Below are 15,959 nucleotides of genomic sequence, written 5' to 3'. Positions count from 1 at the left end.
GCAAAATATAAATAAATAAATAAAAATGTGTACTGTTGTTGTCGCGTGGCCACCCATGTGTTGACCCGGTCACACAACCCCGCTTTGCCTGCATTGTACTGTGGATTTAGCTGCAGTAAAAAAAAACAACAACAACCAGTCAACTGTGTAATTTCCTCCACCGGGGCTCCGTTTTTACCTGCCCCGCTCGCCAGCTGTCTCAGCTCGCCCACCCTGGTGAGCCAGGTCTTTAAAAAAAACAAGTGTGCTCTCCCCTGTTGTTTTTCAATTCGCCCACCGCGGCTTTAGCCTGTGTGTCTCCCTGGTGTATGCTGCGCGCTGACCAGGTGTGTGACTACATGCGTTCAGGGTAGGCACTGTTGCTTTAGCTGTCCCCCGGTGCTTCGGTACTTCGGTGCCTCGGTGCACAAGGTGCCTGGTGCTCACGGTGCTCTGTGCTCTCAGTGCACATGGTATTTGGTGCACGAGGTGCTCAGTGCACCCGGTGCGAACGATGCTCGGTGCACTCAGTGCACACAGCGCACGCACAGTGCTCGGTGCACACGGCACTTGGTGCACGCGGTGCACATGGTACTCGGTACATATGGTGCACACGTTCCCTGGTACGCATGGTGCTCAGTGCACTCGGTGCGCACAGTGCTTGGTGCACGTGGTACTCAGTGCACTTGGCGCACAGTACTCGGTGCACGTGGGGCACACAGTGTTTAGTACCTGGAGCACGCGGTGCTCGGTGCACACTGTGCTTGGTGCACGCGGTGGACACGGTGCTCGGTGCAGTCTGTCCACACGGTGATCGGCGTCCACAGTACTCGGTGCACTCAGTGCACTCGGTGCAAGCGGTACTCGGTGTGTACAGTACTCGATACAAGCAACAAGTGACAAAAACACAACCTCAGGTTATCTCGCAATACAACCACGCTATGGAAGTAACAGAGAGAATGGATGAAAACATCGAACACTACCGGATCAACATCAAATCGAAGACTACCAGATCGAACACTACCGGATGAACATCAGATCGAACACTACCGGATGAACATCAGATCGAACACTACCGGATCAACATCAGATCGAACACTACCGGATCAACATCAGATCGAACACTATCGGATGAACATCAGATCGAACACTATCGGATGAACATCAGATCAAACACTACCGGATCAACATCAAATCGAACACTACCAGATCGAACACTACCGGATCAACATCAGATCGAACACTAGCGGATGAACATCAGATCGAACACTACCGGATGAACATCAGATCGAACACTACCGGATGAACATCAGATCGAACACTACCGGATCAACATCAGATCGAACACTACCGGATCAACATCAGATCGAACACTATCGGATGAACATCAGATCGAACACTATCAGATGAACATCAGATCAAACACTACCGGATCAACATCAAATCGAACACTACCAGATCGAACACTACCGGATCAACATCAGATCGAACACTACCGGATCAACATCAGATCGAACACTACCGGATCAACATCAGATCGAACACTATCGGATGAACATCAGATCGAACACTACCGGATCAACATCAGATCAAACACTACCGGATCAACATCAGATCGAACACTACCGGATGAACATCAGATCGAACACTACCGGATCAACATCAGAACGAACACTACCGGATGAACATCAGATTGAACACTACCGGATCAACATCAGATCGAACACTACCGGATCAACATCAGATCGAACACTACCGGATGAACATCAGATCGAACACTAATGGATCAACATCATTTTGAATCCTCTCGAAGCAGTTAGTTGTTTCACAACGTTATTGGGTTATACATATATAACAATGAATTGATTTGTCCTTGTACCAGAAACGCTAGAGTACTTTTTAAAGCACAATTAAATGAACTGCTATTTATTAAAAATAAAATTCCATTGAAGGTTACTATGAAGAAAGCCATGCTTGGAGCTAGTGCATAGCATCCCATATATGGGATGGAGCTTTACTAGGAGATTTCTGGGAAAGGGAGAGTTATTTTTCAAAAAAATATTTTGTTTGCTTCTTAACTCATCTAATGGAAAAAAAATGATCAAAAATAAAAAAAGTCATGCATAAATGGGTTAATTGGCTGACTCAGTCTACCAGAGACACACACTGACACCATACCCCAAGTGATAACTTTGTATCTAATTATCTTATTATCTCAATCACAGATTATTTATTAGGGAATGTAAACAGACATATTTCACTATATAGAACAAAATGTATTAAATAATAAAACATGTGCAAAATTGTTAATTCATTCATTCATTCATTCATTCATTCATTCATGACTAAATACTTAAATAAACAAATATTCAATGACAGACATTTAGACTAGAAGTCTTCCTATTTATTCAAATGTTGTAACTGTTGGAGATATACTGAATATTTGTAGATTGTTACTATATTGTATAGAGGGGAATAAAGTAAGGTAAAATAAAAGTATAATGGTGTTATGTTGTAATTCATTGAGTGCTAATAGTTATGAATGAATCAATTAACGCATTGAATGGATATGCAGACCCTTTGTTACGATTGCTTGTCTCATAATACATTTTACATTTTTACATAACTGTAACTGAAATATTTGGTAATATTTTTTAAAGTCAGATTCTGTGGAAAGTATTTTTTAAATCACAGTCCAGATGTTTATCCTTTGCTGAATTCTATTTACTCTTTTTTCAATTTAAAAATTCTCCAACACACACAAAAAAAAAAATACAAAAAGAAATAAATAAAACCTCAAACCCTAAATTGAGTGCAGGGTATGCTTTAGGTCTATTGGTAGCTCACAATGTCAAAGCTTACCAACAGTCACACTTGTGCAATGTAACAATGAGCAAAAGAAAATTATAATCAAAAGGAATTCTGCCTTAGTTTACACTGAAATTTCAGAGCCTACAAAATGCTAAGTCATGTGAGGGGTAGCCTATTTACATAGCTGTGTGCTTACCTGCAGTCACATGTACACTATTAACATCGTACACTACACGCAAAAGCGAGAATGTTGCAAAACAAGTAAAACCAGCTTAGATTGAATGTTTTCAAGTTTCATACGACAATTTTTCCCTTATGACTGCTTTCCCTGTTGAAAAATCCATTGGGACAAATATTTACTGGCCTCTGGGCAGACAGTAGGTTTATACAAACCAAAGTAAATGCATTTTAATTGACCATTTTTTGACTATCTATACCAGTGCTGATGAATATAGGGGATCCCCATCTCATTAGATGTAGTACTAAAGGATTGCCTGGATTCTATAAACATCTGACAAAAAATCCTGAAAATGTTCTTGTGAAGTGATTTCACCGTGTAACAATTTTTTTTTTTTTTTGGTTCCTGGGTAGTAAGTGTTATTTCCTAATTGCTTATGCCTCAAAAGTATAGAAAATGGCTATTATTCCCCACAAACACTGCTTTTGTGACCAGGACAGTGATATTTTGTAAATTTACCTATTTTCCAGAACATTCCAGATAGATTCAGTGCTGAGTAAACTTGGAGTAACTTCTAGAACTTTCTAGAACTTTCCAGTAATATAAATAGTAGTATAAATACAGGGGCCTTAAGCCCACCAGTTCAGTTTAGTTCCAGCTGCCTAAGTGGATACATATCTGCATTTTTCTGAGATGGCATCAAGGTCATAGGAGACTTCAAAATGGTGGCATTCCTGATGGGTCTCCAAGGTGGTTTTACCAAGTTTCCCTGCTATCTTTGCCTTTGGGACAGCAGGGACACCAAGGCGCACTACCACAGGCGGGACTGGCCACAGCGGACCGAGTTCTCTGTGGGGAGGAACAACGTCAAGTGGGAGCCACTGGTGGACCCCCGGAAGGTGCTGATGCCACCACTGCACATCAAATTGGGCCTTATGAAACTATTTGTCAGAGCTCTAGATAAGGAGTCGGCAGCCTTCAAGTACCTTCAAGACTTCTTCCCTAAGCTGTCTGAGGCAAAGGTCAAAGCCGGTGTCTTCGTCGGACCACAGATAAAGAAGATCCTGGAGTGCAATGAATTCCCCAAGAAGCTCACTAGTAAGGAGAAAGCGGCTTGGAACAGCTTTGTCGCAGTGGTTCGGGGTTTCCTGGGCAATCACAAGGCTGAAAACTATGTGGAGCTGGTTGAGACTCTGGTGAAGAACTACGGCACAATGGGCTGTAGGATGTCCCTCAAAGTCCATATCCTTGATGCTCATCTTGATAAATTCAAGGAGAACATGGGAGCGTACTCGGTGGAGCAAGGCGAGCGCTTCCACCAGGATATACTGGACTTTGAACGCTGCTACCAAGGACAGTATAACGAGAACATGATGGGAGACTATATTTGGGGGCTGATTCGTGAAAGTGATTTACAGTATAATCGTAAATCTCGAAAAACTACTCACTTCTAAATCTTTTGTAGTCATTTTTGTATTACTTTAGTATAAATACATGTTAATTTGGATTCATATGTTGTTTTTTTCTGACTTTATGTGAACGAAAAGACACAAATTTGACCGTTTTCTCATTGGAAATAGGTAAATTTCAAAATATCACTGTCCTGGTCACAAAAGCAAAGTTTGTGGGGAATAATAGCCATTTTCTATACTTTTGAGGCATAAGCAATTAGGAAATAACACTTACTACCCAGGAACAAAAATTGTGTTACATATTGTTTGCCATGATATGCCTGCAATTACTGTGCTCTTTTCTTTGTGGTTCTTGACTTCTGCATAGGAGTGCTATGAAAGTACCTGTAACGCAATATGGATTAGGTGCTGAATGGATTAGCACCTAGTTATTTGCAGGAGTTACTGACCCCATATCTTCCAAACCGCACTCTGAGATCACAGGATGCGGGGCTGGTTATTTCTGGGGTCAAGAAACGCAACATGGGAGGTATGGCTTTTTCTTGTAGAGCTTCTAAATTATGGAATGCTCTGCCTTCGTTTGTCAGGGAAGCTGGGACTGTTACAGTTTTCAAGTCAAGACTAAAAACGCACTTTTATAAAATGGCTTTCTTATCTTAGTGGGTTTTAATGTAACTTTAAAATTGCTGCTTTTGTATTATGTGTATACTGTTGTTTAAATGTTATTTAAATGGTCTGATTGTGGCAGTTGTATGTGTGACATGCTATACAAATGTGTTGTGGTTTGTTCTATTTTTCTGCTATGTACTGTACAGTGCTTTGTGATACTTTTGTATAAAAAACGATATATAAGTGCAATAAATAAATAAGTAAGTAAGTAAGTAAGTAAGTAAGTAAGTAAGTAAGTAAGTAAATAAATAAATAAATAAATAAATACTATCATCTACATTCCACAGGACTGTCACCCGCTGCTAAAAAATAATAGAGCATGTAAAATGTGTTGACTAACTTAATACAAAAAGTGAAATACTACTACGACTACTAATAGTAATAGAATACGAGTGACTGTTCGGTGTGTATCTGCGTTATATCATACGGTACATCCACCCGGAAGTTCAACTGTAGTGGGCTGACAGGTGGTGTTGGGACACAGCACTTTCTAAACATGTTCCCACATTAAAGATGCTTTTGGTACGTGGTAGTCAATTACAGACTAACATTATATCAAAAAACACCATGAAGCAAGTGCTGCTCGTTGTTCTATATATAACGAGTAAAAATACGACCGCTAGTTGCGTTTGGGTACAGTATGCCCGAAGTTAACCACGTGTTGCCGTGCAAGCGCCTGGATGCTGCATGTTGATGACGAGTTCATTGTCAACGTGAGGTATCAGTGCTCTGCTGCTGTGCCAGTTACAATAAATGTGCTTGGTTATATCTTAATCGTTATAATGAGCGATGTTTTCTCGCTGTCAGATTGTGATGTTGTTGGTTTTGATTTAGACCACACTCTTTGTCGATACCATCTGCTGGAAACCTCCAGGGTGAGTCGTGAGAGGAATTTCAGGTTGTGTTGTTATTGCAGAGGAAATCCGCGCCAAGGTTATGTGGATGGATTATACTGTCGCCGGTCCTGCTCAAGAATGTTTCTTTTTTTTCTTGTTTTATTTAATTTTTTTTATCCATGTTTCATTTTTGTATATGATCGTTGCCATCGCGGACTGTCATTTCTTGCATTTATAATCCAATTATTCAGGCATTCCAGTCCTAGATATCACTGCTTGCAAGCACTTCCACTTCCATGAAAACAATAACTTTATTGTCAACCCTTTGTAATTAGTCTTTGCTAAAGCGTGTAATATATACATTCATTTAAAACAAAGACCTTTTAAGAAATGGAATTATTAAATCTAATAGAAACACATTTTATGCGTGTTGTTTTTATGGTGTACATTAATAGATTTATGATGAGGGATACCAGTATTTTTGTCATCTACTTTTCAGCATTTCTGTATGCACATGTTCTTATTGTAAATTCTCTAAATGCTCATTATAATGGGGTTCAATGTGTTGTTTTCTTAGGTGAATTGGCCTATTTGTTTCCAACATTTCTGTAGAGAATACAGTGCAGATAAGACGCAGCAAGAATGGTTTATTCAGCTGTGGCCAACATTTTCGGATCACCTAGCATTTTAGGAATCGATACGTAAAAACAAAACAAAACAAAAAAAATATTAACATATTTTAGATATTTTATTTAACATCACATAATCAAACATACTGACTACAAAATGATATCCCAAAAGTATACAGGCCCGGAAGCCACAATAATAGTACAGTATTTCATGTTACATTTTTCAATTTTTGTCAGTTTTTTGTAAGTATATGGAAAACTGTATATAACCTAACAATATCCAGCTGGTTCCATTCGACTTTATGCAGCAAAATGAGATAATTATATAGGGTGAAGTAAAACGTTTGGCTTTGGGAGGGGGGGTAATTGTATCCGGTTAGTAATAAGAAGCAAGGATACTAGTTTATCTCAATGAAATTGTGCATTTATCCTAATGTTTATTAAGAACCTTACATTGAGAGCTGTTTTGCTTATTGGTGGACCACAGATAAAAAAAGGTGCAGTACAGTACAAATCTCTATATTTGGTTGGCAAGTGGTTTTGCATAGCAGTGTGTTAAAGATGCTTCCCTCAAACACAGGGCTCAGCATTGCTCTGGTTAGTTATGCTGTGTGGTCACACACTTAGGTGTTTTCTTTGATGGCCTGATAACTGTGACATGTATTTTTTCCCCAGCTAATCTATGACAGTTTTGCCAGATACCTGGTTGAACACAAGGGTTATGACAAGGAGCTTCTCACACTGACACCTGACAGATGGGATTTTTGGTAAGTTTATGAATTTTGTCACTGTTGATTTTATATATATATATACATATATATATACACACACACAGACGTGCTCACATTTGTTGGTACCGCTCCACAAAAAACGAACAATGCACAATTTTCTCTGAAATAACTTGAAACTGACAAAAGTAATTGGCATCCGCCATTGTTTATTCCATATTTAATAGAAATCAGACTTTGCTTTTGATTTTTTATTCAACATAATATTGTAAATAATAAAACAAATGAAAATGGCATGGACAAAAATGATGGGACCGCTAACCTAATATTTTGTTGCACAACCTTTAGAGGCAATCACTGCAATCAAATGTTTTCTGTAGCTCTCAATGAGACTTCTGCACCTGTTAACAGGTAGTTTGGCCCACTCTTCCTGAGCAAACTGCTCCAGCTGTCTCAGGTTTGATGGGTGCCTTCTCCAGACTGCAAGTTTCAGCTCTTTCCATAGATGTTCGATAGGATTCAGATCAGGACTCATAGAAGGCCACTTCAGAATAGTCCAATGTTTTGTTCTTATCCATTCTTGGGTGCTTTTAGCTGTGTGTTTTGGGTCATTATCCTGTTGGAGGACCCATGACCTGCGACTGAGACAGAGCTTTCTGACACCGGGCAGTACGTTTCGCTCCAGAAAGCCTTGATAGTCTTGAGATTTCATTGTGCCCTGCACAGATTCAAGGCACCCTGTGCCAGGCGCAGCAAAGCAGCCCCAAAACATAACCGAGCCTCCTCCATGTTTCACTGTAGGTATGGTGTTCTTTTCTTTGAAAGCTTCATTTTTTCGTCTGTGAACATAGAGCTGATGTGACTTGCCAAAAAGCTCCAGTTTTGACTCATCTGTCCAAAGGACATTCTCCCAGAAGGATTGTGGCTTGTCAACATGCATTTTAGCAAATTCCAGTCTGGCTTTTTTATGTTTTTCTTTCAGTGGAGTCCTCCTGGGTCTTCTTCCATGGAGCCCACTTTCGCTCAAAAAGCGACGGATGGTGCGATCAGAAACTGACGTACCTTCACCTTGGAGTTCAGCTTGTATCTCTTTGGCAGTTATCCTTGGTTCTTTTTCTACCATTCGCACTATCCTTCTGTTCAATCTGGGGTCGATTTTCCTCTTGCGGCTGCGCCCAGGGAGGTTGGCTACAGTTCCATGGACCTTAAACTTCTTAATAATATTTGCAACTGTTGTCACAGGAACATCAAGCTGCTTGGAGATGGTCTTGTAGCCTTTACCTTTACCATGCTTGTCTATTATTTTTTTTCTGATCTCCTCAGACAACTCTGTCCTTTGCTTTCTCTGGTCTATGTTCAGTGTGTGCACACAATGATACCAAACAGCACAGTGACTACTTTTCTCCCTTTTAAATAGGCCGAATGACTGATTACAAGATTGGAGACATGTGTGATACTAATTAAAGAAACTAATTAGTTTAGAAATATCACTATAATCCAATTTATTATCTTTTCTAAGGGGTACCAACAAATGTGTCCAGGCCATTTTAGAATATCTTTGTAGAATAAGCAATAATTCATCTCTTTTCACAGCTTCTTTGCTTAATTCTATGACATACCAAAGGCTTGCAAGTATACATGATAAAATAGCTTTTAATTTCATCACTTTTCAGGAGGAATGAAGCATTATTTCAATGAGCTGTAAGGGTACGAACAAATTTGAGCACATATATATATATATATATATATATATATATATATATATATATATATATATATATATATATATATAATTATATATATATTTTTAAAAAAATCAAAAACTTGATGGTACAGATGTCTGAACTAATTATTAAACCAGCTGGCATCTTTTCTTTTAGTAATGTACACACAGTATCCTTTTTTCGTACCGGTCCCCAACGATTTCACACCACTTTTACATTGCAAGCTACTGTATAGTGGGCTTCTGTTCTTAAGGAGATAATTAGGTGGGCTTCAAGTAAGAATATTTTATTTTCACTTTGACTCTGGTATTAAGACCTCACCACTCACCTACGTGCACTTACTGTAAGGCGCATGTATGCATTCCTGAAGGACCGTGCCAGTTCATTCAGAGAGACCAAATGGTACAGTAAGCCCTGTCTAAACACACAATCACAAAACAATTTAACTTAAAACTCACAAGGACATTAGCAAGGTTTTACTGCAGAATGTATTATCAACTTTTTTTTCTGTCTGGTTTATGCTTGAAATCAGAATGGTTGAATTGGCATACATGTATATTTCACATTTGCTTTTCTGAATTCCTCTAGAAACATTATATAAATGTATAATTTTAGATGCAAGTTACTGTACTTTAAACTTCATGCCTCTGTTTTTAGCTTTAAAGGGTTGGTGATGGACTTTGAGGACGGACATTTGATTAAACTAGCTGAAGATGGAACTGTGTTGAGGTAATTTTGCCCAATATATTACATCACAAAAACAAAACAAAAAAAAAATAGAAATGTAAGGTCCCGGGTAACAATGATTACAAGCCTGTTTTTTGTTTTTTTTCCCACTGTGGGCAACTTGTGTCATACATTCACAAGTGGGCAAGCTGCACATAGTGGTAAGCACAGGCCTACATTAATGCCATGTTGGCAGTTTAATTTTTATTTTGCTAAATAAATGAATCAGTATTCAGTACCCCACTTGATGTTATGTAACATCAGCAGTCCAGGTTAATCACACGTACTGTAAGTCTGCTTTAATATGCCACACGATAGGAAACACCTGGTGGAGTAATCTGCTTGTCTGACTGGATAACACAATAATATATCAATATCACTGGGAACAGTCACACAGGCTGCGGCACAAAGTGAGCGAGCGGATTTGGAAATGGATTGGTTTATTTTATCCCCCCACTCGCCAGGAGCACATGTCTTTCATATGGAGACAGCAATAGACAAGAAGGTAATTGTTGTGTTTGGCATGACCTGTGGCAAAGGAAATAAGCTCACCTTGCTTGGTTCTCTTGCCATGTCTTAGACATTAAAGTGTTACAGAACCCCCAGCTGTGCTTTGCATTACATTTATCTTTGCTGTATCGTTGTTGTCCATATCCAAGCAATTTATTTCCCCAACGTATTCCCAATAGATTTTATATTTTTTATTCATGCATCAGAAGTAAATAAACTAGGGAATTACATTTTTTCAACTTTTATTCAGGATTTATTCAAAGGTTTCATTTCTTTTTTAAGCAGTGTTTTAAGTCCATGACCCTCTGTAACAATGCTAGTGGTCTGATTCATGAGTGGGAACAGAAAACCAGCATTGTGGCAGGAGTGAAGACATTTTGTATTCTCCTGGCGAACACTCCCCAGTAAATATTGTGAAATGTATTACCCATGATGTGTGGATTTAAAAAGCGTCAGCAATATGTAAGCAATAAGGCACGAAAGAGTGTGATATACCCTAATATCACCACACTCTGATGTGCCTTTTTGCACTAACTAAATAGATTTTTTTTTAATTGACAAAAAAGTCATTTTTATTAAATATCCTTCTGCCTAAAACTGAGCTAAGAAAAAATAGTTCCATATAACTTAAAAATAAATAAATAAAACCAAAAATTAATTAATAAAAAAAAAAAGCAATTTATAGATGTTGAATTGAACATTGCCATTGAAAGTGCAGTTTTTCTTCATTTTTTGTATAATTCTTCGTTTGTTCATTACATTTTAAAGTAAGATATTACTGGCCATTTTGATATTTTTTTTGTTTTTGTTTAAATATAAACGTCCTTTGTTATCCAGGGTAGTAACAGGGGGTGTCCATACCAGATTTGTGCTACCGCTTCACAGTGGCGAGAAAGACGTTATTTGCATTATGGAATATCCGGTTACTTATCAAACTGACTTTGCAGTTCATGGCTGGACAATGTGGAGAACTACTGGGCCAGTGTTAAGAAACCATTTAAAACATTGCAGAGCATAGCAGAAGAGATGATACCATCGTACCTGGACGCATTTATGTGGAGAGAAAGAACGGCAGGAATTGTCGAGATGCATTTATATATGTTATGCATCAGATCACACTGCTACACAGGGGGTTGGACTGGTGGCAGCAGGCAGGGCTGGAGGTGCAACTGACCAAAGAGGAATGGACAGAGATGGGGCCAGCAGCAACAAAACATCCATTTAACCACCAAAGACTCTAGTTAAGAGCGATCCAAATCTTTTTTTTTTATTCCCTGAATAACCATTCATTGGTGCAATCCAGGGTGATTCCTCAGTGAAATGCTCCTGTAAAATCCAGCTGTGGCTGTATGCTGTAGGTTGATCAAATCAATCCTTTAGAGACTTGGAAGCAGATTATTCAGTACAAGTATATATACACTAAAATGCAACATATGTTTTTTTTTCTTGTAAAAGTAAAATAAACTTTTAAAGTTACAACCCTTGTGTTAGTTGTTTTGTAATATTTCCAGTTTTACTTTCACATTCAAAATTGCATGCTGGTGTTTACACCGTGGTATTTCACTCCTGTACTGCCTTAAATGGAAATAACCAAGCATTTCAAATACATCTGAATAGCTGTATCATTTTATGCCAGGCTGTACGGCTTCTTTCCTGTGCAGTGGATATTAGGATCCCATCTTGCCCTAGAAGAATCCTATGCATAGGTGGGATTTGGGTCCACAATGTGTGGAGGGCAAAACAAATTCACAGCTACTGAAACATGTGAATTAACTGCTTTTTTGGTGATCACTACATTATTCAGTTGCCTTTTTCAGGTTTGAAACGACTTTGTTATGATTCTTTCCTCTGCAACCATGTACTGTATTGGTCAACAGTGACAGGCCTACAATGCAATTCAACCCTTTGAATTCGGTTCATACATGTGAGCTGCATATGAACTGCTGTGTTTTTAAACAATCATTATACCACTCTGGGAGTGAAACTGATGAGGAGTTCCGGTTTGAGAACGTACAAAACGTAATAAACGAAGCTGCAATAAAAATCGCGCTTACAACACGTTTCTGTGGTTACACAAAGTGTTTTACGGCTGTTGGAAAACTGATGCAGACCTAACCTAAGACTACTGCCTCAAAGTTTTAAGTAAATGTTCAACCACACAAATACAACATAATTACTGTGTCAATCAAATGCAGGAGTATTAACACAGTAAAGTTACAGTCCCTGTAAAATGCACTCCGTTGTTCAGAATGAATTTAGAGAGCAAAGCCGTTCATTCAGCTGCAAGCCTCTGTCCTCTGACCTGTCTTCAGTTACTCTTTGTTTTGCTCAGTATTATTTGACAGAGGGGCACATTGGATTTTTTGTGCAGCCTCCTTACCTAGCATTATCTTCAGCGATGTCCACACTGAGAGAGTTAAACATCAGCTTCTCACCGATTGTATGGGGCTGCTTTGCTTTTGCAATTCAGAGAGGCTAATGAGATTTTTATTACATGAGAGTAGCTGTCATTTGCTTCATGCTAATATTGGCTCGGCTTTCGCCAAGATAAAATGAGATAGCAGTGGTAATCCTGCCTGCGATCCTATGTGTATTAAAGTGAGTGTGAAGCTATTACCTGCTGCACAGTTTCCTGTATAGTGTGCAATGTCATTCAGTGGATTTTACATGTGTGATAATCTGTGCTGCAATTCTCCCAGTGGTCTGGTCAATGCAGCCTGCACGCTCAGCCCCCTCGGTGTGTGTGCATGTCGATTTGATGCCTTTCAGTCCTCTGAAACCACCTGCTGTATTCCCTCATTGGTCTCCTGTTGATTCTTACCTTATCTGAAAGATTGATAGTGGACCTTGATTTACTACTTTCCAATACTATTAAATTGTAAGTACTTTCAGTCTTGTGTCACAGACAGTATACTAGACGTTATACTGCGGATCATGTGTGCCTTCACGTGGTTCAGTTCATTGGCATGTTTTTATTTCAGTTGGAATATATGGGGGTATAATGCTTGCATTATAAGTATATTATAATTCCAAAACCCAGTTTTTACTGTATTTCATCACTTCTACAGTGTAATGAATTATATACACCTGACAGTACTGCATATTACATGTATACTTCATGAGTTCTTTAAAAGGTCATTTTAAAATATGAATTTTATTTTTGTGAAACACTAAACATAAACCGTTTTCATGAAAATGTCTGTATGATGTAGATAAATTCCTGTAATCTGGTTTGAAAATGACTTCATTCTGTAATATGCTTTTATTAGGGCAGCTCGCGGAACAAAGATCTTAAGCACGGAGGAAATAGTTCAACACTATGGAAAGAAGCAGGAGTGGCAGCATTTCAACAGCCTCAAGGGTTCATTTACAAGATCAGGTAGGCATTTGTGTAATTCCTCAGTTGCCAAAGTATTTTGTTGCTTGAATAAATGAAATGCAGGTGCGGCTGTGTTGGTTCATATGTTCCTGAAAAAATTATTGTTACAATTATTTTTTTCCTGTCACGTAACCTTTTTTGATTTTGCAATCATTCTGAGTGGCACATTACTGAAATGCTTCAGTTCTAGTTGCATGCCTTATTTCTCTTATTTCTATAGATAGCGTGTGTTACATTTTTCTGTGGGCAAGTAGCCTTAATTGAAGAGCAGCTCTGAACCTAAGTAAAAGCACAGACTAATCAGAAAAGGAAAGGCAGTATTTGAGCAGTTGCATTAAGAGACATTATTGTGAACACCATACAAATAATAGGGACAGTAAAAACAATAAGAAAACTTATTTTGAAGCTACAGCCTCGGCCTGGATTTTCTTTATCTTATTAAATGATCGTGAAAGATCCCCTTCTTTATAATTTTCAAATTGAAGGGCCACACATTATGAATGGATATAAATTACAGTAGTTTTGAATCCATGGTGGTATGAATTCAGACAGTAACTGCTATGAATACAAGATACATGAAGACAATCAGCAATATGAATCTTATTTTATTTTATTTATTTATCTGTTTATTTAACCAGGAAAGTCCCGTTGAGATTGAAATCTCTTTTTCAAGGGAGACCTGGTCAAGAAGGTGACATATCATACAAAAAAAAAAACCACAAATTGAAATGAGCACAACCAATACAAACAAGTTAATCAAATTACAAGAAACTATTCAGGAGCACCGGCCAAAACAAAAACATGTCTCGGCTACATATTTTTTTGTTTGAACCTCTTTAAAGGTATCAAGCCAGTAAGTTTCAGTTCTTCATGAAGTTTATTTCAAGACCATGAAATAAACTTTTATTCAAATTCCGTACGAACCCTAGGAACTGAAAAATGGGAGAACAGTCTGAGATCTAAGATTATAAGCACTACTAGAGGTAACTAGCAATTTATTAAGAATATTTGGGGTTTTGCCCCAAGCTATATGCTTCCAATAAGAATAACCCCATTTTCTTTTCCTTCTTTTCGTCCACCAGCAAAATATTATTTTTATGACAACTATTTTGACCTGCCAGGAGCTCTTCTTAGTGCCAGAGTTGTGGATCAAATGCTTCAGGTAAGGTTTTAGGAGAACATGTATTGGGGACTCATTCCCCTAGCGACGTATTGCACAGGAACAGTTTTGTACTTTACTCTTATATATGGTTATTATAGAGGTTGGCAAAATGAGCTGATAGTCCGATAATTTGTAAAAGCAACCAAATCCTCCCAGATCTCTTTTTTATTTTTTCTGATCTACCGGTACATTTTAACTGTTTAACAGCCGATTGTGCCAGAATTGTAATCTTTATTCTTAAAATGTCTGCTTCTACTTGAAATTTCTCAATGAAGATAGGTACCTGATTTAATGTGCCTACCTCTAGTTTACATACAGTCTAAGGACTGGCTAAAATCACATTGAATGAATAGTTTTAGAATAAACATTTGGGTTCTGAGACCAGTTAACGTAAAGCCAGGGAAAAAATATACTGCTGAGTCTGGAGGTGCACTCATCCACATGTTTATAATAAGCTAAATGTTTATCGGTTGTGTTATTTCTTTGCACACAGTAAATAATGTGTGCAGTCTTGGATACAACAGCAGCAGGTACTACATGTGGGGTCTATCAGCCTCTTCGTAACTTTAAACGCTCAGCCTTCCTGTGTACTGATGTCATCATCCCGTGCATAGAACGTACTGCTCAGATTGTTTTGTGTTTATTAGTAGTTATGGGTACAGTCTTTGTTTTTTGTGATTTATAATAAGTTCATGTGTTGTGCACAGGGTATATCTTATTATAAGAGGTATAATTTTCATACACTTTGAGCAGCCAGATCACCCCCCTTCCCTCTTGCATAATCTTAATAAGGCATTTGTATAAGAAACTAATGAGTTATGTGAAACCTTGCTACATATTGCAGGAGTTCCCTTAATAAATTATCACAGTATATGTGCATGATCATTTAGCATGCAGTGTATGTGCATGGTCATTTAGCATGCAGTATATGTTCATGGTCATTTAGCATGCAGTGTATGTGCATGATCATTTAGCATGCAGTGTATGTTCATGGTCATTTAGCATGCAGTGTATGTGCATGATCATTTAGCATGCAGTGTATGTGCATGGTCATTTAGCATGCAGTGTATGTGCATGGTCATTTAGCATGCAGTGTATGTGCATGGTCATTTAGCATGCAGTGTATGTGCATGGTCATTTAGCATGCAGTGTATGTGCATGGTCATTTAGCATGCAGTATACTATGCATTTACCATGGTTTGCCATGTTTTTGTTT

General features: G+C 38.3%; 1 protein-coding gene across 2 annotated transcripts in view; it reads left to right on the top strand.

Moving 5' to 3' along the window:
- Positions 1-5,706: 5,706 nt before the first annotated feature.
- nt5dc1 (5'-nucleotidase domain containing 1) overlaps positions 5,707-15,959 on the top strand; it is a 134,139-nt gene continuing 123,886 nt past the window's right edge. Inside the window, exons 1-5 of one of the 2 annotated variants that reach the window (XM_059023570.1) lie at positions 5,710-5,924; positions 7,190-7,281; positions 9,624-9,695; positions 13,472-13,581; positions 14,664-14,743. In XM_059023570.1, coding sequence (XP_058879553.1) covers positions 5,730-5,924; positions 7,190-7,281; positions 9,624-9,695; positions 13,472-13,581; positions 14,664-14,743 — 549 coding nt within the window. In that variant the 5' untranslated portion in view covers positions 5,710-5,729. Of the gene's footprint in view, positions 5,925-7,189; positions 7,282-9,623; positions 9,696-13,471; positions 13,582-14,663; positions 14,744-15,959 lie in introns of both variants that reach the window. The other variant, XM_034005370.3, reaches the window with a different exon arrangement.

This window comes from Acipenser ruthenus, chromosome 5, assembly GCF_902713425.1.
Source record: "Acipenser ruthenus chromosome 5, fAciRut3.2 maternal haplotype, whole genome shotgun sequence".
In the NCBI taxonomy this organism is placed as follows: Eukaryota; Metazoa; Chordata; class Actinopteri; order Acipenseriformes; family Acipenseridae; genus Acipenser; species Acipenser ruthenus.
This window is presented reverse-complemented; position numbering and strand designations above follow the sequence as displayed.